Source organism: Rhinichthys klamathensis, unplaced genomic scaffold (genome assembly GCF_029890125.1).
Source record: "Rhinichthys klamathensis goyatoka isolate OS25496 unplaced genomic scaffold, OSU_Roscu_1.1 h1tg000401l_1, whole genome shotgun sequence".
Taxonomy (NCBI): Eukaryota; Metazoa; Chordata; class Actinopteri; order Cypriniformes; family Leuciscidae; genus Rhinichthys; species Rhinichthys klamathensis.
In genome coordinates, this window is record NW_026606902.1 from 957007 (window position 1) to 984588 (window position 27582).

Below are 27582 nucleotides of genomic sequence, written 5' to 3' on the forward strand. Positions count from 1 at the left end.
TTCGTGCGCACTGGTAATCATATTTTTTGCAAATAAAGACAAGGTAACGCTAATTTTACATACAGCACACAGTGAAAACGATATGAATATGATACGTGGATATAGCAACTGGATATAGCACAGCATTTTTTAAAATGAAGGATTTAAAGTTTTTCGAACGCATCTCCTGTGAAACTGATCTTCTGTTCGCGTTCACTCGCTTCGCACGGACCAACCGTCACACGCAGTAGCACGTTTATGCCGGCTACAAACCACACTTCACAAAATATCACAAATGGAATCGATTAAATCTGCAAGGTTTGTGAAATTAAATGTTTATTAGATATTCAGAGATTTGTTTAAATAATGTAGATGCGCATTTGCTGAATGTTGACGGTAAATGAGAAAGTATTTTAGCCTGGTTGTTTGTCTTTTCTATTACAAATAATATATTACTTTTTCGCATACCATTAAATTTCTTTGTTTACCAGTTCTGTCTAACAAAGTATTAGATATGACTGACAGAGATTGTAAAGTAAGTTAATGAAGACGGAAAATGTGAGTGAGCACTGTGTGATCAGGCGCTGCCATTCTCTTCTCAGACGCTGGTCCTCTCAGCGCCACCCATCAAAATAAAAGTCCGGAGCGGCGTCAAAATGAACGTCTCGCTTCCAAAACATAGGCCAATCAGAAAAACTTGTCGGCCGATGCCCTTATTTAAAAAAAAAAAGCCAAATATCGGCCTTGGCGATATATCGGTCGACCACTACAAATTTCAGGTCTATGATGGTTAAACTTGCAATTAATCCGCAAATCACATGCGTGCCGAAAGCCTAGTCTGTACGAATCACGAAAGACTACGATCTGTTAAAACCATTAACTACTGTTTACTAATAAAACCTAATTCTAAGCCTTATTGGTAACACTGCTACAATAAGATTTTATCAGTTTATTTTTTTAAATTAAGAAGGAAATGTGCTCAATTCGCTGAAACTTTAAAGGGCATATTGCAGGTTAGTGGACCCAACGAGTCAATGTATAGAAAAATAATGTAGGAACTAGATTTTCTTTAAAATATACTTATAAATACGGTAAAGAAGCTTCTGGAGTCGTTTTTGTGAGAATGTTACTTCCGTGTCTGAAAATAGGCGTGGCGGGCGTGACGTAACGGGCGGGAGAGCGGCCGATTCAAACAACAGGAAAACAATGGATCGCAATGACATTTCGGACGCTGAGGAAATTGTTCATACTTACTCGTATGACGGACCACAGCCATATAATTATGAGCCTGCTATGCTGTCAAGAGAGCAGGGACAGTCCGGGATTAATGTTAGGCAGAACGGTCAGAGACAAATTGAGTTGTGGTGTGAGAAGAACCAGTGGAGAACAGGACAGGTGTCTTGGTGAGAGACGTGCTTATATACACGTTCGCCAAAGCCTGTCACATACAACACCCGGTCCTCACTTCGTCTTTAATTATGTATTCCCAAAACCAACTCTGCCTTTGGTCTTGCTTCTTTTCAATCTGCTGTCGCTCGCGACTGGAACGCTTTGCAAAATATTCTCAAACTGGATACACTAATTTTAATTTCATCTTTTAAAACTATTATATCATCCTTGTTGCTTCTCTACTCATTTTGTGTTGTCTACTGTGTTATGTTTTAAATAGTATTTTATGTAATTGCTAACCTGTATTTCTAATGTACTGTATTTAATTTAGCCCTATTTCCTTTTCCCTAATGCTACGTTCACACCGGACGCGAATAGCGCGTCAGGCGCGAGTGATTTCAATGTTAAGTCAATGCAAAGACGCGTTACGCGCGTAAAAAATTCTTGCGGCACGAATGAGGCGTAGAGCGCGGCGCGGTAGACGCGAATACACCTCATTCGCGCGTCAAGTTCGCGCGAATGGCGCGAATTGAAGCCTCTGGTGCGGAAGCGCGTTACGCGCGAATGATTTAGTTAGTGCTATTTGTGCATTCACGCGTTTGACGCGAATTCGCGTCTGCCGCCCGAGTTGAAAAATTTGAACTTCTTCGTCAATTCGCGCCGCGTTAACCAATCAGGAGCCTGCTTGCTGCTGTCACGTGGTGAAGTGAAAGTTTGTTATTTTATTAAATTATTTTGTAATATTACTAAAATGTCTGGTGTGGTTCTAATGCACAACAAAGCAAATCTTTCACATAAAAACTCGATTTTAATATAAGAGAGATAGTACTAATTTTGTATTGAATGCTATTTATTCCATATCTATTTTAGATTATATGAAACATTATTATTTTAATGTAAAAACAACAAACACATAGTGTATAATAAATAAAAAAATCACAGGACAGGTTTCACTTTTGGAGGCTGGCTCCATTTATTATCAAATAAATGTGCGGGCGAGGGTGAACCTCGCGCCGGGCTGTAGAGCGCGGGCTCGTCAGGCAGCGACCACTCGAGGCCGAGGCTTTACACGGCCTACGCTGTCCTCGTCAGCGTCCTCACCGTTTGGTCCACCAAACCTAGCTCCTGGAACAAATTGTGAAACTCCTGAAACCCTCCGGAGGGTCTGGTGGACCCGAGTACAGCGACGATGTCCCCTACGCAGCTGTTTCTGCTCTCCAGAGCATATACGAGCGGTGACTCTCTCGAATAATGCTAATGCTAATGCTCGATAAACATCTAAAAAGATGGCCGCCGACGGGTTTCGAAACTTTCGCCTCTGACGCGCGTAAATTTCGCTTCAAACTTTTGTTTTTACGCGCGTCAATTTCGCCATTGACACGCGAATTAACACAAAGTGGTCAAGCGTCAAACTAGACGCGGTAGACGCGAAGTTGACGCGCTATTCGCGTCCGGTGTGAACGTAGCATAAGTGGTTATTCCACTTGTCAGGCCGCCATTGTAAAAATTGCTTGTAAAAATAAAGAACAAAAAAAAAAAAAAAACCATCAGGGCCTTACTTGCTCACGCGGTATTGTATCTACTAGGGGTGCACGATTCAGAAAATGTCACGATTCGATTCGATAACGATTTTTTGTCTCAAGATTCGATTCAAAATCGATTTTCGATTCAAAAAACGATTCACAGTATATAAATGTAGTTTACTTTTTCCTATGTGATTGATTGCAGTAGACACAATTTAAAAGAAAAAAAAAAACACAACAAATTAAATGTAGTTTGATATTACTTTATGTCTTCATACAAAAATAAAAACTTTTGCAACTAAAAAGTGCCAAGCTTTGGCCAGCTTTCAAATACATTTAATTCAAGTTTAAAATAAAACTTAAATAAAAAGCTTTTACATTTAGCTTTAAAGTGCTGTAGTCAGATCAAACAAACAATTATGCTAAATGTGGTTTAAGGACTACTTCAGCTACCAGGCTGACTGTTGAAATGTGAACTCGACTGGGCACATTGAACTTCCTAAAAATATACTAATGTCATAGAACCCTTGCGAAATAATTTTAAATAGATTTTAAAAAGCCACCGCTACTGGTAACATCTATGGTTAGATTGATTTGTTTAGATCCAGTGAAGTCGTTCATAGGCGTAATTTGCGGGTATCTCCAGTTAACTAGCAGAGCATTCATTTAGTTCGCTATTAAGTAAGAGATCTGTTGTTTTTGAAATCAAGCTGAGCGCTGACAGCGCTCGTTGCCGCTGCTATCAGTGTCATGGATACAGTGTTCTCTGTGGCTCACGCAGTCTTCACTCGGACGCGCTCTTCAATCTATCGCCTTTGTGGAGACTCCGGTAAAATCTCAAAAATAAAATGCACACAAACGTGATGAACATATTTGGTTTTGATGAGAGAGAGAAAAAACTATACGAGTGCGGTTTAGAACCGGTAACCTCTGACACGCTTGGCAAAAGATCTACAGACCATTAAGAACTCAAACATAATCTGCGGATCGATGCATTTATTCACGGGTTGAGCAGAGAGGCTGCACAGTTTGACCAGCGGGCGGCAAGAACTTGCAATGTAACTATTTATCAGACCGGCCCTCGCAGCCTCGAAACACTACACTCAAAAAAATGATATGTTGGCTTTACTTAACTTTTTTTTGTAAACAGGTTCCACCGGTTCCACATAACTATGTTTCGTTAAACAAACATAATATGTTCATGTAACTTCAACATCATGGAATTTGGGTCATTTTAAGCGACCCAATTAACTTCTGAGCTAATGAGTTAATTAAGTGAATAATTGAGTGATGATTGAGCATTATTGAAGACACCTGATGTTAACAAGCAGAATCTCTGAAGGAGAAAACCGGAATGTTTAAGTCACCATTATGGAGATAAGTATTTGTTTTAGTTGGGCTCTTGACCATTAACTTATTAACTTTAGATTTTGTTTGGTTGCTGTACATGAGTTATAACAGCAGGATGAACAATAAACAAAGGTCATCTGATGGTATTGGTTGTGTTTTAACATAATCATTATTTCACAATCATTTGACCTGAGTCACTGAACTTATATTAAACCGAATTTCTGAGTTAAGTTTACCTTATGGATAATAACAGCACTGTCATTGTAGAGCATACTATTTTTAGATTTTTCAATGAAATTCAAATGACCAAATCAAGAAATAAAAAAGAAACTTCCTAAAAAATATTTAGAGTAGGCACACACAGACATCAAGAATCAGCATATGAATCTCAGCAATGGTGACAAACAGATCATAAGCTCATTATTTATTCATGCAGCAATGCATGATGGGAGCCATGAATGAGTTTTGATTGGTGGCACCCAGAATGCACTACAACATGCTTTATAATTGTCACCATTGGTGAGATTTACAGGCTGATTCTTGATGTCTGTGTGTGTCTACTAAAGATATTTTTTAGGAAGTTTCTTTTTTATTTATTGATTTGATCATTTGAATTTCATTGAAAAGTAAAAAAAAATAGTATGCTCTACAATGACAGTGCTGTTATTATCCATAAGGTAAACTTAACTCAGAAATTCGGTTTAATATAAGTTCAGTGACTCAGGTCAAATGATTGTGAAATAATGATTATGTTAAAACACAACCAATACCATCAGATGACCTTTGTTTATTGTTCATCCGGCTGTTATAACTCATGTACAGCAACCACACAAAATCTAAAGTTAATAAGTTAATGGTCAAGAGCCCAACTAAAACAAATACTTATCTCCATAATGGTGACTTAAACATTCCGGTTTTCTCCTTCACAGATTCTGCTTGTTAACATCAGGTGTCTTCAATAATGCTCAATCATCACTCAATTATTCGCTTAATTATCTCATTAGCTCAGAGTTTAATTGGGTCGCTTAAAATGACCAAATTCCATGATGTTGAAGTTACATGAACATATTATGTTTGTTTAACGAAACATAGTTATGTGGAACCGGTGGAACCTGTTTACAAAAAAAAGTTAAGTAAAGCCAACATATCATTTTTTTGAGTGTACCGAACCACCGGTAAAAGTCCCGACTCACCCGATTGCCACTCCGCCCGTGCACGCCATAAAAAAAAAAAATGAATCGATTTTTGGAATTCTATGAATCGATTCTGAATCGGTAAAGATTGAATCGCGATTCAAATGTGAATCGATTTTTTTGCACACCCCTAGTATCTTCAACTGGTTGGTGAAGTGGCAAACAAACAGGTCTATTTCAACACGCTGTGGAATGAAGATGGGCAGGTTGTTTCAGACAAAAGGCAGAAGCATCAATCGCTGCAAGGATTTAAAGACTGATTGACTGACTCTCTGGCCATGTCACATGTGGTGTGGTGGGTTGGCTTAGTCTATCAGTCTTTAAATCCTTGCAGGGATTGATGCGGTGGGTTGGCTTAGTTATGTTTTTTTACAGGGTTTCTGGTTTGTATGTAAGCTATTATTCTCTTTAGCCGCGTTTCCACCGCAGGAACTTTCCCCAGGAACTAGGAACTTTGGGGTGGTACTCCGTGTGTTTACACCGCAGGAACCAGGGTCTAAATGAAGTTCCGGGTAAAAATTTCCCCCCCAGAAAGTCCCTGCTGGCGAGGTAGTACTTTTTCAGAGTTCAGGAACTTTCGGGGTGGGACTTGTGCGCTGAACATGCTGATTGGTTCTTTTACCTTGTTCTCTCTGCCGGATGGCGCACGTTCGTCCCATCCATCTCACGGTCATGTCCGCTATAGCTGATAACAAACGTTGTCTAGTAAATCAATAGATCGCACACAAAAACTGCACAGCTTGAATCTCCTCAATACTTAAAACTCAAAACAAGTACGCGCAGACTGGGAGGAGCAGTCGCACGCAGTTCAACGTCACCAGACTAATCTTCCCGGTACTTTAGTCCACGGTGTAAACGCAGTGAGCAACCGTTCTGGGGCAAAAAAAGTTCCTATGAAAAAAGTTCCTGGGACAAAAAGTTCCTGGTAATTGCGGTGGAAACGCGGCTTTTGTTCATTGCTAGTTGTGCCTTTGGTGAAACAAGGTCTGATGAATGCTCTGATAATAAAGGGATACCTTTAGACAACAAAGGTATTTTTCAAAGAAACCTACAGTTGTGTTCAGAATTAATGGCACCCCTGGTAAATATGATCAAAACTGGGCTGGCTGTAAAAAAATAAATCCGCATCATTTATCCTTTTGATTTTTAAAAATTACCAAAAATCTAACCTTTCATTGAAGTAAAATAATTGAAAGTGGGGGGAAAATCACATTATGAAATAAATGTTTTTCTCCAAAACACGTTGGCCACAATTATTGGCACCCTTTTATTAAATACTTTTTAAAATCTCCTTTTGACAAGATAACATCTCTGAGTCTTCTCCTATAATGCCTGATGAATTTGGAGAACAATGAGATCAGAGACCATTCCTCCATACAGAATCTCTCCAGATCCTTCAGATTCCCAGATCCATGTTGGTGCTTCTTCTCTTCAGTTCACCCCACTCATCAGGTCAGGGAACTGGGACAGTCATGGCAAAAGCTTCATTTTGTGCTCCCTAACACATTTTTGTGTTGATTTTGATGTTTGTTTTGGATCACTGTCCTGATGGAAGATCCAACCACGGCCCATTATAAGATTTCTAGCAGAAGGCGTCAGGTTTTGATTTTTTATCTGTTGATATTTGATAGAATCCACGATGCCATGTATCTGAACAAGAAGTCCAGGACCTCCAGCAGAAAAATATGCGCACAACATTAAAGATTCAACGCTATATTAAATTGTATGGGGTACTTTTTATCCTTGTGTGCACCAAACCCATCTAGCGTGTTTGCTGCCAAAAAGCTCTATTTTTAGTTTCATCTGACCACAGAAGCCTGTGCCATTTGAAGTTCCAGTCGTGTCTGACAACTGAATATGCTGGAGTTTGTTCTTGGATGAGCGAGGAGGATTTTTATTGAAACCCTCCCAAACAACATGTGGTGATGTAGGGGTTGTTTGATTTAAAAAAAAAATATTTTTTATAGGCTTTCTGACCCCAAGACTCGAGTAATCTCTGCAATTCTCCATGTGTGATCCTTGAAGAGTCTTTGGCCACTCAAACTTTCCTCCTCACCATCCATTAAGGCAATATAGACAAACATCCTGTTCCTGGCAGATTCGTAACTTCTTTAGTTGATTGGAACTTCTTAATTATTGCCCTGATGGTCAAAATGGGGATTTTCAATTCTTTAGCTATTTTCTTACAGCCACTTTCTATTTTGTGATGCTCAACAATTTTTTGATGCACATCAGAACTATATTGTTTGGTTTTACTCATTCTGATGATTAAGGGAATTTGGCCTTTGTGTTTCCTCATATTTAAACTCCTGTGAAACAAGAAGTCATGACTGGACAATTTCATGTTCCTAGTCACCCTGGTGTAGCCTGACTACGTCAGACTTCGTACTTCCACTCAATTTCATTTCGCTTCTGTACTTAGTCTGAGACATCGACATGTCTCTCAGTTTTCCTCCGGCCTGAAAACAGCCGGCCAATCAACGAACAGAGGGCGGGCTGAGAGCCGTGACGTAGACGCTAAGCGCCGAGTTTAAGATTGGGGAAATCGAAAATGACCGCGGATATGGAGACACGGGATGCAATTCGCTCTGTTGTGGAGAATATTCCTGGCATTTCCAAACTGAAGCCCGAACAAGAAGAGTGTTTGTTAAACATTTTGAATGGAGGTGTTGTGCCAATAATCCAGTAACAAGGATAACAGGGTAAATGGTTCATTTATCATTTATTAACAAATTAAGAAAAGCTGAATCATTTATTCAAGAATCATTTAAAATGTATTATATTTTAAAGACTGTTATGACATGAGGAGAGACATGTCTTTGTGAAGCTATATTGTATTGTAAAGACAATGAAATCCAACTTAATCATTCTCACTACAGTCAGGTTTTGAAAGACTGATTGACTACTGAATATTGGTGTTTATCACATTCACTCAGGTATCATAATTTAAAACATGCATGTAAATCAAAATTAAACTGTTTCTTATCTTTATTAACTAACATTCATATCTTTATCCAAATTGCTTTTTATAATATTTTTACATTTTTTGACAGAAAACTTTTAGAGTGGTTCCATTGAGAAGTTCCAATGTGTAATTTTTATTTGTGGTGGTTATACAGAATAAGAATGAAACATACAAGCTACCTGATTAGTCCTTATCTTGAAAACCAACCCCTCCTCCTAACACTGACCTTATAAACTCAGCCAACTGGAAGAACGGATACAAGTTTGTAGGCAACAGTTTCTGTTGTAAGAAATGGAAGATACTAATGTAAATACCAAGTGAATAAATTAAAAGAAAAAGCAACTAAACGTCAGATGACAGAACGGTATGTTTCTCTTATTATTTCTCTTTATAATTATTATTTTATACCTGTCTGAAGCTAAATATGTTAAATTTTTTTTTTTTTTGTAAGAACACAAATATAATAATGGCGTAAAATATTCTACATTCCAGCAAAACAGATTTGATTGCGCTGTATTTACTTTTAAATAAAATTATAGAAACCTAAGCCAAATTAAGCTGTTGGTTAATGTGAACATATGAACATAACATCTTTGATTTACCTTCATGACATAGGCGCTGATTTATGTTTTGCAGCGTCGAGCAATGTAGCCAATTATAAACATATCTGTTGATTTCTTGAACACAATGGCCAATCAGAGGTGTTCAAGTTAGCACTGAACAAAAACTCTTGCTTTTTGAGCGGTGAATGGAGTGCATTATAAATTCTGCACGCTCGAAAATCTCATAACAAACAGTGTAGACGTTAAATAAAAGAGATTCATTGTGCAGTCAGCTTCATTTATTATAACAGAACTCTGTGAGATTGCGATAATCTAAAATCAGTGACCACTTTAGTGATTAAAAAGGAAGTGCTCTTTTGCCATGCCAAATCCCACATACAGTATGCTTGCTTTTCTTTTTTTAACAGTGGTTTGTGAACGTAGAACGTGGTTTGGGTCACCGTATTTTTGCTAAATGGCACCCAGGAACAACATTCCTCTCTGAAAATGTAGTCCTAACCCTATCCCTACCCCTAAACCTACCCATAAGTTATCCCTAAAATCAGAGGGAAATGATGGGTGAATAACACTGATGTAAAAGCACCTAACCCTGGTTGTAAGCTTAATTAAACTTGACATTAACTGTAAAATCTGATTGGTTGATTGAAATGTTGTTCCAGTATCAACAAAGATGTTGATCCAGGTACATGTTGTACTTGGTGAAATTAGGTTCACCAGCTTTTTTGTCATTGTTATGTTATAATAGTAGAATTGTGTTACGAGATCCATCAATAAGAGAGGTTCCCGATATGGGTTTTTGGATAAAATGAATAGAGAATATCTCGTGTTTTCCCGTGGGTGCTCGGATCGGCGCCTATAGGCTTCATGGTAAAATGTGTTCGCCAATAACAGCATTATTGATGAAAGAAAAATTTTAACTACAACATTAGGCCTATTAAACTGCAACCATAACGTAGGCTAATGTTTTAAAAAAAAGTTTTGTTCTTGTTGCTGTTTCTGTAACTAATAGTTGATGTAACTATTTGTCCTTACAGATCTTCTATAATGAACTGCTGCCACCACCCCATGCTTAAATATTTCTTGCTTCTGCTTGGCACTGCACTGGGCATTTGTTTTATCCAAATGGGGGCCTTGAATATCATGAAAAGTGTAATAGCATATGGGTACAAGTATAACCTTTCACCCTCCCCCTCAATCTATCTTTGTTTCTTTTAAAAGTCACTTTAATTCAATGTGATTTGCCAACGTGATCTCATGAGTATTCGTGTATATTTTTGTGTAAAGTGTGGTTCGACCTCACCTGCATTTTCTTGCGTTTTCATACACACTGAAACGTACAATGTTGACGTATTGACATTTAATATCAAAAGCTCATTGGCTCTCACCTGCTTCATCACAGATTGCATAGAGTAACTCGGGATAAGATTCTCAGCAATTAATAACTTGATCTGCATATTTTTAAGAAATGGTAGAGGTAGGGATAAGCAGCTCAAAATATTTTTAATGCTATTTTGTTGCTAAAAGTGTCATTTTCTTACACATTTCGCTCCATTACATTTTATATATTCTTTTTATTTTCTATAAAACGGTTATGTTTGGGTTTGGGGGTAGGGTTAAGAGATCTACAATTTACCAGTAGAATAGTAAAAGGGCTAATGTATGCACTGTTATTGATACAGTTTCCACATGTTCACCGCAATAAATGAGAAAAATACTCTGTAAATAAATAAGTACAAGTAAAATAATCGGTTTGTTGATGAACATGCACTTGTTAATGCTGATGGTGAGGAATTACAGTTGTAACATCTCATAATGTGCCTCAAACTGAGTAGCGTATCACTGAGAAACGTCCTGCTCGAGTTCGGGTTGAATAACTAGTTCTTCCAGTGTTTCATCATCGGACAAAAATTGACGCGTTTCAGAAAGGCGGGGCATAGAGGAGCAATAATATGCACAGTATGCGTAAAATAATGACTTTTTTTAACCTAAAACCACGTAAACACATTGCATTAAACCAAATTCACAAAATAATGTTCTTTTTAGAACCATAATATGACCCCTTTAATATCTATGTATAGAGTGGTGCAGGGATGATTTCAGAACCCAGAAGACTAGTTCACCGCTGGTTCCTTCAAAACCATTTATAATGGGGACTTTTATATTTGACAACATATCAAAAACGTATGGAAGTTTGTTTCCGCCACAGAATAAAACATTTTAAATGATAATTGCGACTTTTTTCTCTCACAATTGCGATATATAGCCTAAATTCTCTCCAATTCTGTCCAAGTGCAATTTGAGGGGGAAAAAAGACACTCTTTTTCTCAGAATTGTGAATTTATACACAATTCTTACTTAACTCGCAATTGTGTTATAAAGTAAAAAAAAGTCAGAATTGCGAGTTTATATCTCGCAATTCTGAGAAAAAAGTCAGAAATACTAGATGTAAACTCGCAACTGCGAGAAAAAATCTGAAATGTGAGATGAAAACTCATACCGTAATTACCTTTTTTATTTTTTATTGTGGCAGAAACAATAAAACACAAATTTTGAAGCAGTTATGTTCATTTTTTGAAAATGTAAATTTTTAATAAGTAACTAGATAAGACAGCTTGGAGTATGAGTGTGTGCTGTGTATATTGTAGGGAAAAAAACATCAAAGTATCAAGTTATGCTTACCACAGGCTTTATTTTACTCATAACTTGAAAACCCCCATTATAAAACCCCATAGGAAAATCTCAAAGGAACCAGCGGCGACTTCTAGGTTCTGACGTCATACCTGCACCACTCTATTAATAAAGAGACCAGGCTGGATTTGCATTACACTCTTTGTATTACAACCATAAGCATTAGGCTGCATTTTTCCCTTTATTTGTTAGACTATATCCACTACATAAAAACAGTTTTAATGGGTGCCTTTGTTGTTTGCTCAACAGTTTTAGCCCTCATCCTGATTTCATCAAACGAAAGTAAGTGAATCATTTGTACAGCAGAACAAATGTATGGTTTTAAAAGGGGCTCATGATTTCAATGATCTTTTAATATATCCCAATTAGTTACCCCAATATTGGACCGTTTCTCAGTACAAATCGCTCATCGTGTTCCAGTAAAGGAGCTGCGCTCACAAGACACCATGTACCAAAAAAAATGCTGAATGACACTCTAAAACGCAGAGCGGAGGAGTACAGGCAACACCAACTCAGGTTCATAAGGCTTTCTAATTTATTTATTTCAGCAGTACACAGTTCTTTATTTAAGCAGCCGTGTTGTATCTTGTCAAATAAAGAACTTGTTTGTTCAATGCATTCCTGTGTCATACCTTCCTTTGTCTGTCCTACATGCAATAAATATTTATCACTAGTTTAGGACTGACTTAACCCATATTATCTGTAAGAGAAACTAGTAAGAGTGCCAGAAACACAAGGGATAGTTCAGCCAAAAATTAAAATTCTGTAATTTACTCACCTTCAAGTTGTTCTAAACCTGTATAAATTTCTTTTTTTGGCTGAACTATCACTTTAAGTCCGTCCTCAACCAGAGAGACACTTTGTTTGTGATATAACGACATGCATTTTTAACCTTTTTTCTTCATTTGTCCCTCAGAATGGGGACAAACTTGAACAGTCTTATTCTTGCACCAGCCAACTCTCCTCTCCAATTTCCAATCACAGGTTTCACAATACCTCCATTGACAAAATCTGTAATACCAGGTAAGTATGACAGCTGAAATCTGTTTAGAAATGTTGCTCAAAACAGCAACCTCTGCCCTATTTGTTGCTTTTCACAATTACTTGCTCCTGTGTGCATTACTAAATAAAAAATAATTTTATAGCATTATTAAAGCTGATTTATTATTTTGTGTTTTTTGTTAATAATTTATATTATATAAATGTATTTAATAAAAATATAATCATTTATTGTAAGTAATTTATAATATTTCTAAATACCAAATATTTTTAAGGTCTTGCTCTTCAAGCACAAAAGAGGCAAGTCTACAAGGTTGGTTTCAACAACAACAACCTTTGTCCTTCTAATCTTTTTTAATCTAGGTGTTGGGTAAAAACATTTTTCATACTTCATTTACTTTCAAATACTTTTGAATTTGAATGCAGGCTTTACAACCTGACTTATAACCTGAAGTCTGAAACCTGAAATCCTGATTGTCTTTCAAATAGTTTTAAGGGTTTGGTCTGCACTTTTAGAAAAAAAGGTTTGATGGAGTTATCCCAGAACATAAAGAGGGGGTGGTGGATGGGGTGGGTTGGCTGCGTGCACGTATTTGTCATTGCTTTTGAGTGCAAACTTCCGTATCCTGTAAAACAGGTTGCAACACTTCTGGTTCTGGGGCCTCGTGTATAAAACTTTCCATAGATTTCATCCTAAAAGTGTGCATTATGCACATAAGCTAGATTTTGCTAGTTTTACTGATATCATTTCCATCCACGCGATACCATGTTTAACGGTACAAGATATTGGGAAAGTAGGTGTGCCGTCACATTACAACATGTACAAAAAATGTACATTGTCTGAGACTCACTGACAAAACATATTAAAAATAAAACATGCATAACTTACGATTTCCAGTTCTATCCATCAAATACAATGGTATTTGTATAATTTTGGGAAGACCACGAAAATAGTTATCATTAGAATACTGTCTGTCTGTGCACGATGTAACCCTGTATAATTAAACAATTATTTCAATAGACTTTTAATTATTACCTTTTTAGAATTAATTTAACTAATCAGAAATGAGTAAAGAGTGTAAGAAAATTTGTAAAATCAAAGTGAAATACTTTTCAGTGTGATGATTGACATCTTAATGATTGTCCAATTAAGTGAGATTTATGTTGAAGATCCCACCACGCCAGTTGCTGTATGGGGGAAGCCATTTTATTTTTTCTGCGTGACTGGTGAGACGTAGCCTGGCTCCGCCCTCCTACGTACTTGCGCTCAATTTTCATTTTCCTTCAGTACTACGCCTAGGTTTGCTATATTCTTGGGTTCCCTTTCAAGGCAGTAACTCAACATTATGTCAGCTGTGACGTACATGGGAACTCCTCCCTTCTCCACTTTCGCTGAAATCTTATGGGCTTACGTCAGCTGGGGACAGCTGGCCGACTGACGCGAAGCATGCAAATACTGACAGGTTCGCGGGCAGTATAAATTGCATGGGCGCGACAATTACGTGAGAATCTCTTTCTTCACGTTAGAAGTCATATCTTAAGTCATCGTGGAAGTTGCTATAGAGGACTACTCACCCCCTGTTTTTTCCTCTCCGCATCCGATGGCTGCTACATGCCAGATATGTATCCCGTAGGGGAAAATCTATTTGTCCCATTGACCCGCACGACCTTCACCAGCTCTGTGTCACCTGCCTGGGCCACGCCCACGCCGAGGCGGCACTCACAAATGACACGTGCGCCCACTGCGCCGAGCTGACAGTGCGCGCCCTCAGGGCCAGAAGAGAAGTGGCTCGGGCAACAGCGGGGATGACGCCCACTGCTGCCAGCAATAGCTGGTGGCCCCTCCCCCGCCTGAAGACGAGTTTGACGCTCGTCCCTGATGACGAGCGTCAGCTTCGCGGATGCAAGCTTTTACCAGGTGGACAAGGCATATGCATCTGCGGGGGTGGCAGCTTCTGCTCTTCACGCCATGGCAATACTGCAGGTGTTCCAGGCAAAACTGCTACAATCCCTGGACGGCGGCGCAGCTGACGCGGACGTCATCAGGGATCTGCACGCAGCAATGGACCTCGTGCTGATGGCTACCAAACGCTCTGCACAGGCCATCGGCCGTTCCATGGTGTTCATGGAGCGTTTTTTTTCCGAGACGCAGAAGCACGCCAAGGCGATGAGCCACTTGATGCCCCGTCGCTCGCTCCAGTCATCTGCGAGTTCCCGCACTTCTTCGGCACCTCTGTGCCAAAAAAATCTATTTCTGTTGGTGTGAGTTACACAATAAAAACGTGTATCCATTCACAACAAGAGCTTTTTCTTCCTCTTGCACCCAACACTGTGTCACTGCCTCAGAGCAGCCACAACCCTTGCCTATAATGGCCTCTCGAGGGCGTGAGGGTGCCAACACCACACAATGCCCGCCGCGAGCCGCCCTCCCGCCTGTGCTTCTAACCTTGCGGGGGCGGGGCTCCAATCAAAACCCGCCATCAGTGGCTATGGTGGCTGTTGAGCTAATACGTCGCTGTGCCACTTCCTGGACGCGTGGAGGGCTATCCCGGGTGTTTCACCGTGGCTACTGGGAAAAATTCAGCACGGATATTCTCTCCAGTTCAAACGCAGACCACCATGGCCCGTCACTGACTTTGCCCCAAAACGTTCCCGTTCTAAAACAGGAAGTTCTCAGTCTGCTTGACAAGGTAGCTGTAGAGCGTGTCCCTCCGAGCAAGCAGGAAGAGCGGATTCTACAGCCGCTACTTCGTGGTGCCAAAGATTCAATTCAATTCAAATTTATTTGTATAGCGCTTTTCACAATACATATTGTTTCAAAGCAGCTTTACAAAAAGTGCATAGAGCTATGGAAGGAGGACTCCGTCCGATACTGGACCTGAGACCCATCAACCGAGCACTTCACAAGCGCGCGTTCAGAATGACAACACTAAAACAGATCCTGGCACAGATACGCCCCGGGGACTGATTCGCCTCAGTGGACCTAAAGGCGCTTCCTGAAATTTGCTTTCGAAGGGAAGGCATACCAGTATTCAGTGCTTCCGTTCGGGCTGGCCCTAGCCCCCCGCACCTTTTCAAAGTGTGTGGACGCAGCGCTTTCTCCCCTCAGATCTAGAGGAATGCGCATCCTGAATTATCTGGACGATTGGCTGATTTTAGCCCACTCAAGAGATGAGCTAATCAGTCACATGGAAACTCTGCTTCGCCATCTGGATAAGCTGGGACTGCGTGTGAGTATGCAAAAGAGCGTGTTTTTACAGAGTCGGACTATAACATATTTGGGAGTATGTTTGGACCAGGGCTCGAGACTAACGGCGTCCTATCGTCCTGGGGACGGTAAAAAATGTGTTTAGGACGAACAGAAATATTCTCCAGGACGCCTACAGGACGAAAGACATTTTTGTATGTGTGTTCATTTATTACTAGCCTATTAGGCAAACTTACTTAGAAAATGCCAAAATTAACCGAACAAGTGCTGACTACAACTTCACATGCTGTTACTATAGTTACTATCACTGACCGGAGACTTGTTCCGCAGTATCAAATGGCTTAATGACATCGCAAATGTTGTGCTGGTTAAACAACGGATATTCAACGAATAAAAACTAGACAAAAATGTTAGTTTTGAATAAGAGTGACGACAAAAAAAAAAAAAAAAATGCTCTATTCGGTGCGGCAGCGGTTTTCTGTGCGCGACTGAAGCGTGCAGCCATAGACACAGCGCGCGAGTACTGATTGAGCTCTCTTTCGTGTCTGAATGGACAAATACACACAATATTATGTCTAAATGTCCGTTTTGGAGAGTATTCATGTAAACTATGTCGGTTATGTCTAAAACAGTTGAGTGTATCGGATGTGCATCAGTGCATTTGTATCGGATGTCATTGGACATGATCCGACGTCCTAAAATGAAAATGGGCAATAAATCTAATGCGGTCTGTATCCTCCTTAATATTCAAGCAACAAAAGAAAAAGAGAAAAGCATTCACTGCTCGTTAATAGCTTTTATAAGGATTCATTATATTTAATTCATACAAATAAATATCTGCTGCTTGAAAAAATAAAGAATGATGTATGCAAGTAGTTCAAAAGAATGCATATATCATTAATTGAAAAGAAGACTGTTCTACTCTAGGAAAAGTGGTTTTAATTTTTAATTCACAGTAGTTAAATCTGTATCTGTATTGCATGTTCAAACTTTAAAATCATTCATATTAACAGGTTAATTGATGTTTTCTCCGGCACAAAGACCTCAGTCAGTACAAAGACGGAGACAGAATTTTCCCCAAATTCTGTGTTCTAGAGAAGTCATATTACACTTTTTAAAGCCCTTTCTCTTAATTACACATTTCCAGATGATCAGCTATGACACATTACCACTTTGAGATGTGGTCACCAGTATTTATTTGTTATTGTTTAATCCAACCATGTAAAAAAAGGGAAAAAAAGATTTTGCATGAATACAAAAAAAGCATTTAACTCCTTTTATTTTTCATTAAATCTGTTTTTTTTTTTACCCATTTACAGATAACTACTTTGAATGGAGCTAAATAAATATAATAATATATATATCATAAACACTTTAATGGTGTTTTTATTATGTGACTACCAACTATAGATGATAATAACAAAGTACAGAAACAACCTTTTTATTTTGGGACGGTTGACATTCACTTTAGGACGGTTCAAATAGTTTTTCAGGATGGTTTAGGGACGGAGGTGAAAAAAGTTAGTCTGGAGCCCTGGTTTGGACTCAATGGCGATGCAAGCCCACCTCTCTCAAGAACGCATAGAGACAATCTCATCGACTGCGCCGTTTCAGACCGCGCAGGTCTGTTTCACCGGGCAGGGAATTCCAGAGGCTTTTGGGTCCTGATGGCGGCGGCTTCTTTAGTGTGCCATTTGGGCCTTCTCCATATGCGGCCGCTGCAGTTTTGGCTGAAAACTTGAGTTCCGCCGAGGGCGTGGTCTTCAGGCCACAAGCGTATTCTGCCTATGGTGTTGTGCAAAATCAGGAAGGAGAGAGCATCAGTGATCCTCTTGGCCCCAAACTAGTTGAATCAGCCCTGGTTCGGGCACCAGAGAAAGTTAATGGTGGCTCCCCCAATGGCAAATCCCACTCAGGAAGGACCTGCTGTCTCAGGAGAAGGGCACAATATGGCACCCCAGCCCCGAGCTGTGGAACCTTCATGTGTGGCTGCTGCGGGGACCCTAAATGAGCGGGACACTCTGCATTCACGAGTGCTGAGCACACTCACGGAGGTGCCTACCAGGCTACTACCATGCGCCTCTACGCTCTGAAGTGGGGAGTTTTTACAAAATGGTGCCAGGACATTGATATTGACCCGGGGACCTGTTCCGTGTCGGATGTTTTGTGCTTTCTACAGCACAAAATGGATAGCGAGAGTTTGCCATCCACGCTGAAGGTGTGGCCGCTATTGCTACTTTTTGTTCCCCGGTTGACGGGCAATAGATCGGTAAGCACACTCTGGTAATCAGATTTCTCAGGGGAGCAAGGAGATTGTGTCCTTCACGGCCGCCCTCCGTGCCGCCGTGGCATCTAGCTCTAGTTTTGAGGGCTCTACCACCGTTCGAGCCCCTAGCTTCGATTGCAGTTAAGGAGCTTTCCCTAAGGAGCTTTCCCTGTCGACACTGTGTTTAACTCTCATGCTTGAGTCCTTATGTTGTGTCTGCCCTATTCAGTGCAGCCTTCGCTTTCATTGCTTTGAGATATACAAATTTTGATAGAGTCGGAGCAGATGTCTCATTGGTCTAGTTCCAACTATCAGATGCGAGTACTCTTAGCGACGCGGCTATTGGTTAGAACTGGAACTGGCTAGAACTTTCAGGGCTTATCTTCACTGCTCTCACGGCGGGATTTAATACAGTTCCCATATAGGTCACAGCTGACGTAATTTTGAGTTACCGCCTTGAAAGGGAACGTCTCCGGTTCCTATCGTAACCTTGGTTCCCTGAGAGGCGGGAACGAGACATTACGTTAGCCGCCGTGGTTGCTGTTTGATCAGCTGTGCTAGCGTTCAGTTGTGATTCTGACGTAATTGTCGCGCCCATGCAATTTATACTGCCCACAAACCTGTCAGTATTTGCATGCTTCGCGTCAATTGGCCAGCTGTCCCCAGCTGGCGTTAGCCCAATAAGATCCCATATACGTCACAGCTGACGTAATGTCTCGTTCCCGCCTCTCATCGAACCGATCTTACGATAGTAACCGGAGACGTTTTCTCCGATCAATTTTTTACCGGTCCAATCAGTGAACAGAGGGAGTGGCTGAGAACGATGACGTTGAGGTGCGCTAGTTTGAGTTGTAGACATATAGTACATCACGACCAGATGTTAGCGATTGGTTACCGATTACCGATACCGTTAGCGATTGGAACAGAGTACCCACCTTCAAGGAAGTTAACGCTTGTCAATGGAGAGTGGCCAGACTCTCTGTATAAATGAAATGTGTATGAGAGTCTGGTAGGACCAGGCTAGGTGAGACGAGCAGGAGCATAACTTTGTGTAAAAGTTAAAAACATCAGAGAGGATTGAGAGAGACATTTATGTTTTTATTTTGATTTGGTCAGGTTTTTTGCTCTACGCTGGAACTGTGTCATTTTAGCGTGATGATGCAAGATGGTGAGCCTTCCCAGTGAAATGAATGTTGATTGATGTGAGATTTGAGTTTCAAACCAACACCTGAGGAATTGGGTAGGAAAGGTCTGATTGCTGTCTGATTTTTTTTTTTTTTTTTTGAGTGACTGCTCAGAGTATTTTTGCTCCGACTGTTTTCCTTTGGAACTGTTGAATTGAATCATTTTTCCACGTTTCCAAGGATTTTTCGGGTTCCTCAAACTGAACATTTGAATCGAATCTTTTGAACCGAGTATTTGAGTCGAATATTTGAATTGAATCTTTCAACTGAACTTTCCAAACTGAATCTTTTGATCTGAGTTTTTGAACTGTTGAACTGTTTATTTTGCCTTGTGTTTAACATTTCTTTCATTTCTGAATGTGATTGAGGGAACTCTCCAAATTTACAATTGTGAACCATTGTAAACATTTATGGTGATATGAAAGCTGTTGTATTCTAGGAAATTCACATATCCTAGTGAGGGTGCACCCGAACAGTCAGGTAAATTTGTCAATTACTGACAACAATTGAACTGAAAATTCATATAACTGTGATTCGATACTGAACAAAAATTGTGAACTGTTTGATTTATCATTGTATTTTATTTTTACTTTTAAAATTCAAAACAATAATTTACTTTAGAATTCAATTAGTGTTGTTGTTTTTACGCCTCTATAGCCGAACCTACTGGCCTATGGTTGATATTAGCAACGAGTCCAATAATATTATTTGACACAGGTGCTACATGCACGATACCAACAGCACACATGCATGCAGTAGAGGTTGTACAGTAGCTACTGTGTCATCGGACTTATTCAAACCGGCCAATGGACTGTTCGATCACCGAGTGAGTCCTTCGGTGTTGCTAAGCCATCTGCTTAGACGGAGTCAAGTGCGCATCATTGATCATTATTCGTGCAGAAATATTATCTCAGAACACAAGTTCTGCTATTAAGTACACAATTCAAAGCGGAATTATCATGCACCAAACAATCCTCGCTAGTTAAAACATTAAAACACAGCATTCCAAAGTAAAAGTGTACAAAAGCAGCGCATCCACTACACATATGTATATTTAAATTAGGCTAATATAAAAATTATATATAACTTCTGGATAATGATTTCATGAAATTTCAGTGCTTAACTCCATTAATGAGAGGCATGTATAATCTAAATGTGTATATAAGATGTAAAAGTTTAAATCATTCTGTTTACTTAGCACATTTCAGTAAAAGTGTGCATACAGATAGTGTCCGTACGGCGCACAGATAATTACGGCTAGTTTATTTTTATAAATCCCGATATGCGCATGGAAAATTGCGTCAATCAATATAAATCAAAGTTTATACATCAGGACCCTGGTCTTTTGTATGTGCTTTGAAGGTATCTTGAGTTAAATGGCTCTATATTTGACAAAGGAGTGAGAAAAGATGAGCATAACCAATGTCCATCGCATATGCAGATTGATATCTAAAATCTTTTTATTATTCTCACTAACATTCATATTTAAATTGAATAATGGTTAAATGGTTGCATAATACTTTTATGTTTTACCGGTTATTTAAATTTTGGTAGTTTACAAGTTGTTTAATTAAAAAAATGTTTTGTTGCATTTTTGCCTTTATTGGAATAGGATAATATGGAGTAGATGGGAAGTGAGGTGGGAGAGAGATGGGGCCTGGATCGGGAAAGGTCTGTGAGTCAGGTCTCGAACTCGGGTCGCTCGAAGCTCAATCGCGCTACATGTTGATGTACTGTTTTTTTTATTAAAACTAAATCCATAAAATGATCATATCATGTGAACCCCTAAACCGTTCTATATATGTGCCTGACCAGAACCCGTTAAAGTTCTAGATAGAAGTTTGAACCTTTTTTTCTAAGAGTGTGGATTCAACTTTTACTGGCTTGGTGTGTGAACAAGGCGTTGATTGCAGTTGCCTAAATAATCCTTTATGAAAATTGATTTCTCATGCAAGGAACACACTCCATTTGCATTGAACACAATGATGTCTGCAGGTGTCTTTGAGTGTGAAGAGTGGAGTGCTCTCAGTAGAGGATGTTCTGGATGGACAGCAGGTGGATGGACAGGGTCAGAGTGAACTGAGCATCTCATCTAGCAGCATCACACAACTCAATGATCTGCTGTCCAGAGTGACCTACACCAGCACTATCTACCATGTCAAGACTAAAGATCTGGGTAATGTCTGCAGTGCCCTATATGTCCATTAAGTTCAGAGAATGGGTGTGAGCTATAATATGTAACTATTGAGCTGTCTAGTCCAGTTAACTTTTTTTATTTTATTTTATTTACATTTTAAACTTACCTTTAAAAAAAAAAAAATAATAATATCCAAATCCACGTTTCCTTGTTTCCTTAGTTCATTTTTCTTTTGAGGACTATGAGGCCATATTTCCCATTGTGATCAAGAGACCCTCAGTTCCTGTTTTGTACGACCCAGGGACAGGTAAGACCACAAAAAACAAACAAACACACACAAATCTAGATTTGGTCTAGTCAATGACCCTCCCCCTTCTTTCTCAACTTAGATATTAACTCACAGGTAACCATAATAACAAAAACCTTTCTGAGGTATAAGGAGCTGAACGTCCTCATCAAGAGTATCCGGAAGTTTTACCCAAATATCAAGATCATTGTTGCGGATGACAGCCTGAAGCCTGAACATGTGTCTGGAAACAACATTGAGCACTACATCATGCCTCCTGCACAGGTACACACTTCTTCTCTTCCAGTTTTCTGTGTGTACCACATAAGTGACATCCCACTTGTACCATGGTCACTTGGCAGCAAGTTAAAGCTGTCATTGATATTTCCAGTGCAAAATTTGACTGGAAGGGTAAAAATGGATGTCACTTACAGCTTGTTAGATCTAGCATTCTGCACACTTTAGAGTTGGCATGAAATGGAAGGTGTGTGGTCTTTTCTTACCTACTGTGACGTCCAAGTGAAATGGCTTCTTGAACAAGAAAAAAATTATGTAGGGTGGGATTTGATTTTGTCCATCTGGAAATGATTGGAATTCTGCAAGAGGGAGGGGAAGTTATTTTGACTAAAGATTATGAGGGCACATGCATTTTAAAGGTGCATTGCGCAACATTTCATGTTAAAAATACCCGTCTTTCTAACCCATACATGCTTAAACAATTGCCTGATGGGCTGAATGAGCCCTTCTCTGATCACTGCGATTGCCTCTATAATCCTGTACAGTAAAATAAATAAGAGGGATTCGGGACGGAATTTGAGACTGGGCGTGACGTCATGCGCGTTCATGCTCACCTGGCTATGTCTGGCAGGTTTGTGTATTCACCGCCATTCTCCGTATCAGCGAAGACAACTCGAGCGACAAAACTTTAGTCAACTTTCGACAAAAGTAGAAGAGTAGTTCATTCCAAACCCCAACGCAAACTCCACGTAAGACAAAGAAAACTTTTCTCTAGTCCCACCTAAAGGGCCAAATTGGAGTCAGACAGGCGTCGGAATAAGACGATTAGGATGTATTGCTATTGGAATATGCTACTTAGCAGATCAATAAATAGGCTAAACCCCCGCAAATCTTCGGCGGATTAGCCTGTTTGGCTTTTACGGTAACGTCATAGAGCCATTTGATTGTTTATTACCTTGAGACATTTGAGTGTACTTTGTTGACCAACTGTGTATGGTATGATTATTATTTTGAGCTTTTACAAAGTAATAACTTGTATTGTAATAATATGCCGATATGCATATTTTCCTCTCCTCTAAATCACGAATTTGAAAAATGGGACAAAAATCCGATTGAAGCCCTACATGCCAAGTTCTGTAAGAGTATCCTGAGAGTACAGAGGAACACACCGAACAACGCATGCAGGGCAGAACATACTGGGAACTATATTCTCAGAAGGCGAAGCACTGCTACTTCTACGGAGTGATTTGCTCGCAGCAGCCATGATCACCAATCACGTTTGCTACTAGCTAGCTAGTTACATTGGTTTTGTTGACGGAAGTAACAACGGTGCTTTTCAGGTGTTGCGCTAATCACTCCGCCCAAGTAGCAGTGCTTTGCCTTCTGAGAATATAGTTCCCAGTATGTATACGGTTAGAAGATGGCTGTGTCTGATGTGACCTTGTTATTTGTACATGCTGTGACTATACAAATCACAACATGTAAATAGGAAAATGTTGGCGTTATTTTGTCACGTATTGGGAGCAGTATGCTAGCTGGAGCCGTTTACATCCAGTATTTGTGCTAAGCAAGGCTAGCGGTGGGGAGTTATGGCACACACGGAGATGAGAAGGGTATGTATGGACTTATCTAACTCTGGGGGATACGGTGAATAAGAGTAAGTTCCCAAAAGTCGGCGTGTTCCTTTAAAGGTGCTGTATGTAACTTTTTCACTCTACTAAAGCATAAAAATACCATAATATGTTTGCATATATTGAGGAGACATGCTAAGTTCACATACTCGTTTCTCTGAAAAACTTATTTTACTTAGAAATGTGCGTTTCCAGGCTGGAATGTTTGTTTAATGTTTTAGTCTGTGATACTGCACGTTGACAATTTTCATTGTCCATTACGCTCGTTTCTGTTGTGTGCTCAAACTGGCAACCTGTGTGAACGCCGTCCAGTCTGAGGAGCAGGTGGTGGGAAAAACGATGATCTCCGATATTTTGAATTCGACTGCAGTACCTATTTCGACCAGGTACTTAGGTCATTCTTACATACTGCACCTTTAAGGCCCGTTTACACTAAGGACTAGGGATGGGAATTGATAAGATTTTATCAATATCAATGCCACTAACGATTCTGCTTATCGATCCAATTCTTTAACGATTCTCTTATCGATTCCTGATAGCACTGTGAGGGAAAAAGTAGTCTTTTTCGGGGGAAAAAACAAGTTGTTTTATTTGTTTTAAAGCTTACACTTGACTAAGCAAACTGTACTTTTTATGTAATAAATGGAACCTTATTTGTAAAGTGTTACCGATTAGTTATACACCGATTAAACGCCCCGTGAGTTCAGTGTTGGAAAGATCAGTTGTTTTAACCATTCATTAAAACGAATCGGTTCAAATGAGTAATTAGTTCGCGAATTGGACGTGTCATTATCGGACGTGTGCTCGTTGTGTGATTATCCCGGCAGTTGGGACATCCCACAAGATGTGTGTCATCACAGAAAACATTTCATCACTGGATCGTTTTTTTCGTTTATTTGAAGTGTGATTATGTCAGCTGAATGTGCGGAACACTTTTCAGAGAAGATAAGGCAACGTATTTTAGCACAATTCACACCCAGCGGCAATTCAGGAAAAACAAATCTCCGAATGCTCCACAAAAAACTTTAGTCTCCCTACCTTACCATCGTGTCGTTTATTTTGATTAATATGTGCGAGGGAGAGAGGAAGACAGCGCTTAGTTTTGAGACGGTGAAGCCTACTTTCGCCTTGCTCCGAAGAGAGAGAGTGCGTGCGCGCGACCGAGGCTCTCTCGCTCTCTCTCTCTCTCTCTCTCTGCTCGATCAGTTTAACATGCGCCCTGTCACAAGCGCAGCGGTTCATCTACATTACCAGAGAGAGACCATTTTACTCACTGATCAAATAAGACTTTGCAGGACAAAGATTAGCTTTGGACGCGGTGCTATGGTGCTTGATAAAGGACAAAAGGGACAGAGCAGGAGCATCGATAAGAGGACTCGTTAACGTCGAGGGCATACAATATCGATGGATCGTAAAATTTAGAACCGGTTCTCGAGTGGAACCGGTTTTCGATTCCCATCCCTACTAAGGACGATAACTATTATGATAACGATAAAGAAATTGTTCCAAAAATCGTTCTAAATATAATAGAATAGCAGAGTTCACACAACAACTGTAACAATAGCGGCACAGAGGAACAATATTCTTGGAATTACTTTTTGGAACCATTTTTTCCAGCCGATAAACATTTTGTAGCCAATCATAATCCATCCTGCTTTAAAGAGCTTGAGCATTTAAAGCGGCTGATGACAAATCTTTACAGCGCACTCTTATAAACGGAACAATATCAACCGCTGGTGTGGACACTCATATAGTTATCATCATTCTTGGTGTGAACAGTCCTGGTGGTGAAGCTGTGAGTTTAAATTCTTCAAAAACAGAGAGGTTGCCGAGAAATATAATGTAGTGAAGCTATTTTATTTGTAAAAAGTCGCAGGGCAGCAAGGACAAGAAGTTTCTGTTCTCCTGAATGTTTCTGTGTGTACAGAGCGCAATCTCTAACCTCTGTGTGTGTGCTTCAATGAAGACAGCACATTAATATAGAACGGCGATTCAACTGACTGGAACTATACTTGTGCATTACACAATTTGAGAGAGCACCTTCCAGCCAAATCAGAATCGAGTATTCAGACCGAACACACAAATCAAAATATTCTGTATTTGCATTTACAAAAAGCTCGATTAAACCAATCTTCTACATTTACAGTGGTTTATTGATATTTTCTGCCCTGCTGTTAGCTGATACGTGACTATTGATTACTATTCACTGTTTCTGCTGCTGATGATTTTTTTCAGGGCTGGTTTGCAGGCAGGAATCTGGCTGTATCACAAGTCACCACCAAATACTTCCTGTGGGTTGATGATGACTTTGTATTTTTGGATGAGACCCGGATTGAGAGCTTTGTAGAGATTATGGAGGCAGTTCCAGAACTGGACATTGTAAGCATTTTTGTTTTTTTCTGTTGTGAGGACATTCACAGGACGTGGCACTGACTGTGTCAATAGTTTTGCTTACTGATATCCCCATGTCTTAAAAATGCAGTTTGTTAATTAAACTTTTACTGATTTAAGTGATTAAGAATCCATTTTGATTTTGACCTTTTTTTCTGTCTAGCTTGGTGGTGAGGTATCAGGTAATCAGTATTATTTCAGTTTTGAGTATGACGAGGGAGATGAAGTGGAGGGCGGCTGCCTAAGCCGTTTAAAAGGAGGATTTCATCAGCCACTTCCACACTTTGATGGCTGCATTCTAGTAGATGGAGTTGTAAATTATTTTTTGGGTCTGACGGATGCCGTGAGAAGGGTTGGCTTTGACCCGTTCTTGAAAAGAGTAGGCCACTCTGGTAAGTATTCCCCCTTTTTTTTTTCAGTTATTGTAAACTCATTTGAGAGCGGGTTTCTTTCTTCTGGTTACATCCAGTGTGTATCTGTCTTTTAAGGCTGAGCATTGTTTTTTGGAAACTATAGCATTATTGAAATTATTTTATTTCATGCCGGTCTATTACTGTAATAGTCTAGTGAAATCACATTTGTTTATATAGCCAAGCGCTTTATACAATACAAAAGTTGTACAAAAGTTTTAATGTAAAATGCATCAATTAATGGAATGTCTTAAATTTCAGCTGTAAAGAAGCTCTACAAGGCAGTAGTGTTGTTATTCAGCTCAAGTTTATTCAATTTAGTTAGATATGTGTCAATGTTGTAGTTTGTGCCATTATTCAGTTCGAATGTTGTTCTCATCCGACAGTGTCAGTGCTGATAAATCGATAATATTAACTTTTAATATACTGTAATGTTTCATGTGAACTAGTTGGACTAGTTCTAAACCAGAAATATTCCTCAAAAAATCATTATCATAAACAATACAAATTATATATAATTAGTTTCTAGATAAATATTTTCACATACAACACCTGAAAAATTCATGATTCATGAAAATTCATTCCTCTGCATTCTTGCCTTTCCTCAGAGTTCTTCATGGATGGACTTGGCCAGCTGTTGGTTGCTTCCTGTAAAGGCCTCTCCATTGGCCACCAGAAACATCGGTCTCGGGGAAAATATTACTCCTTCAGGACTCAGAAGAAAGCTGACGCGAGGAGAAAAGTGACTCATCATTTCTTTAAGAACTATCTGAATTATATAAAGTTCTGAAAGGCTTTTGTCCTTCTCTCTCTTTATAAGGCTTGTGTCTCTTCTTTTGGGGTTATGTTGTTTAACAATTAATAGACTTTGTATTTGTGAGTTTGAATTTTAGATTTAGTTTTGCTTGCCAGATTTGCTTTATTAAGATTCTGCTTTGGCTTAATGTTTAATTTTTACAGCAATTTTTGATGTACCTTTTTTGTAAAAGTTGTTTTGTTAAATATTTTTTGCCCATTTATGCTACACACAGGTACATAATAATAATAATAACATAAGGAGAGATTGAATTTATCTATCTCATAATGATTAAGATAATGCTGCTTTATGAAAACCACAGACAAAATTATTGAGATGATTGTTGGCCATAAGTTGCATCCTGAGGTCTACAGCGTCTCTCTGGAA

At 39.4% G+C, this 27582-nt stretch overlaps 1 protein-coding gene across 1 annotated transcript; it reads left to right on the forward strand.

Moving 5' to 3' along the window:
- The first annotated feature begins 10006 nt into the window (after positions 1 to 10006).
- On the forward strand, positions 10007 to 27189 carry LOC130070320 (beta-1,4 N-acetylgalactosaminyltransferase 1-like). The gene is made up of 11 exons (XM_056234683.1): positions 10007 to 10125; positions 11900 to 11932; positions 12020 to 12166; positions 12567 to 12673; positions 12925 to 12962; positions 21303 to 21483; positions 21665 to 21751; positions 21834 to 22015; positions 25834 to 25977; positions 26153 to 26381; positions 27008 to 27189. The coding sequence occupies exons 1-11, from the start codon at positions 10007 to 10009 to the stop codon at positions 27187 to 27189; spliced, it is 1449 nt and encodes a 482-aa protein (XP_056090658.1).
- Positions 27190 to 27582: the final 393 nt, after the last annotated feature.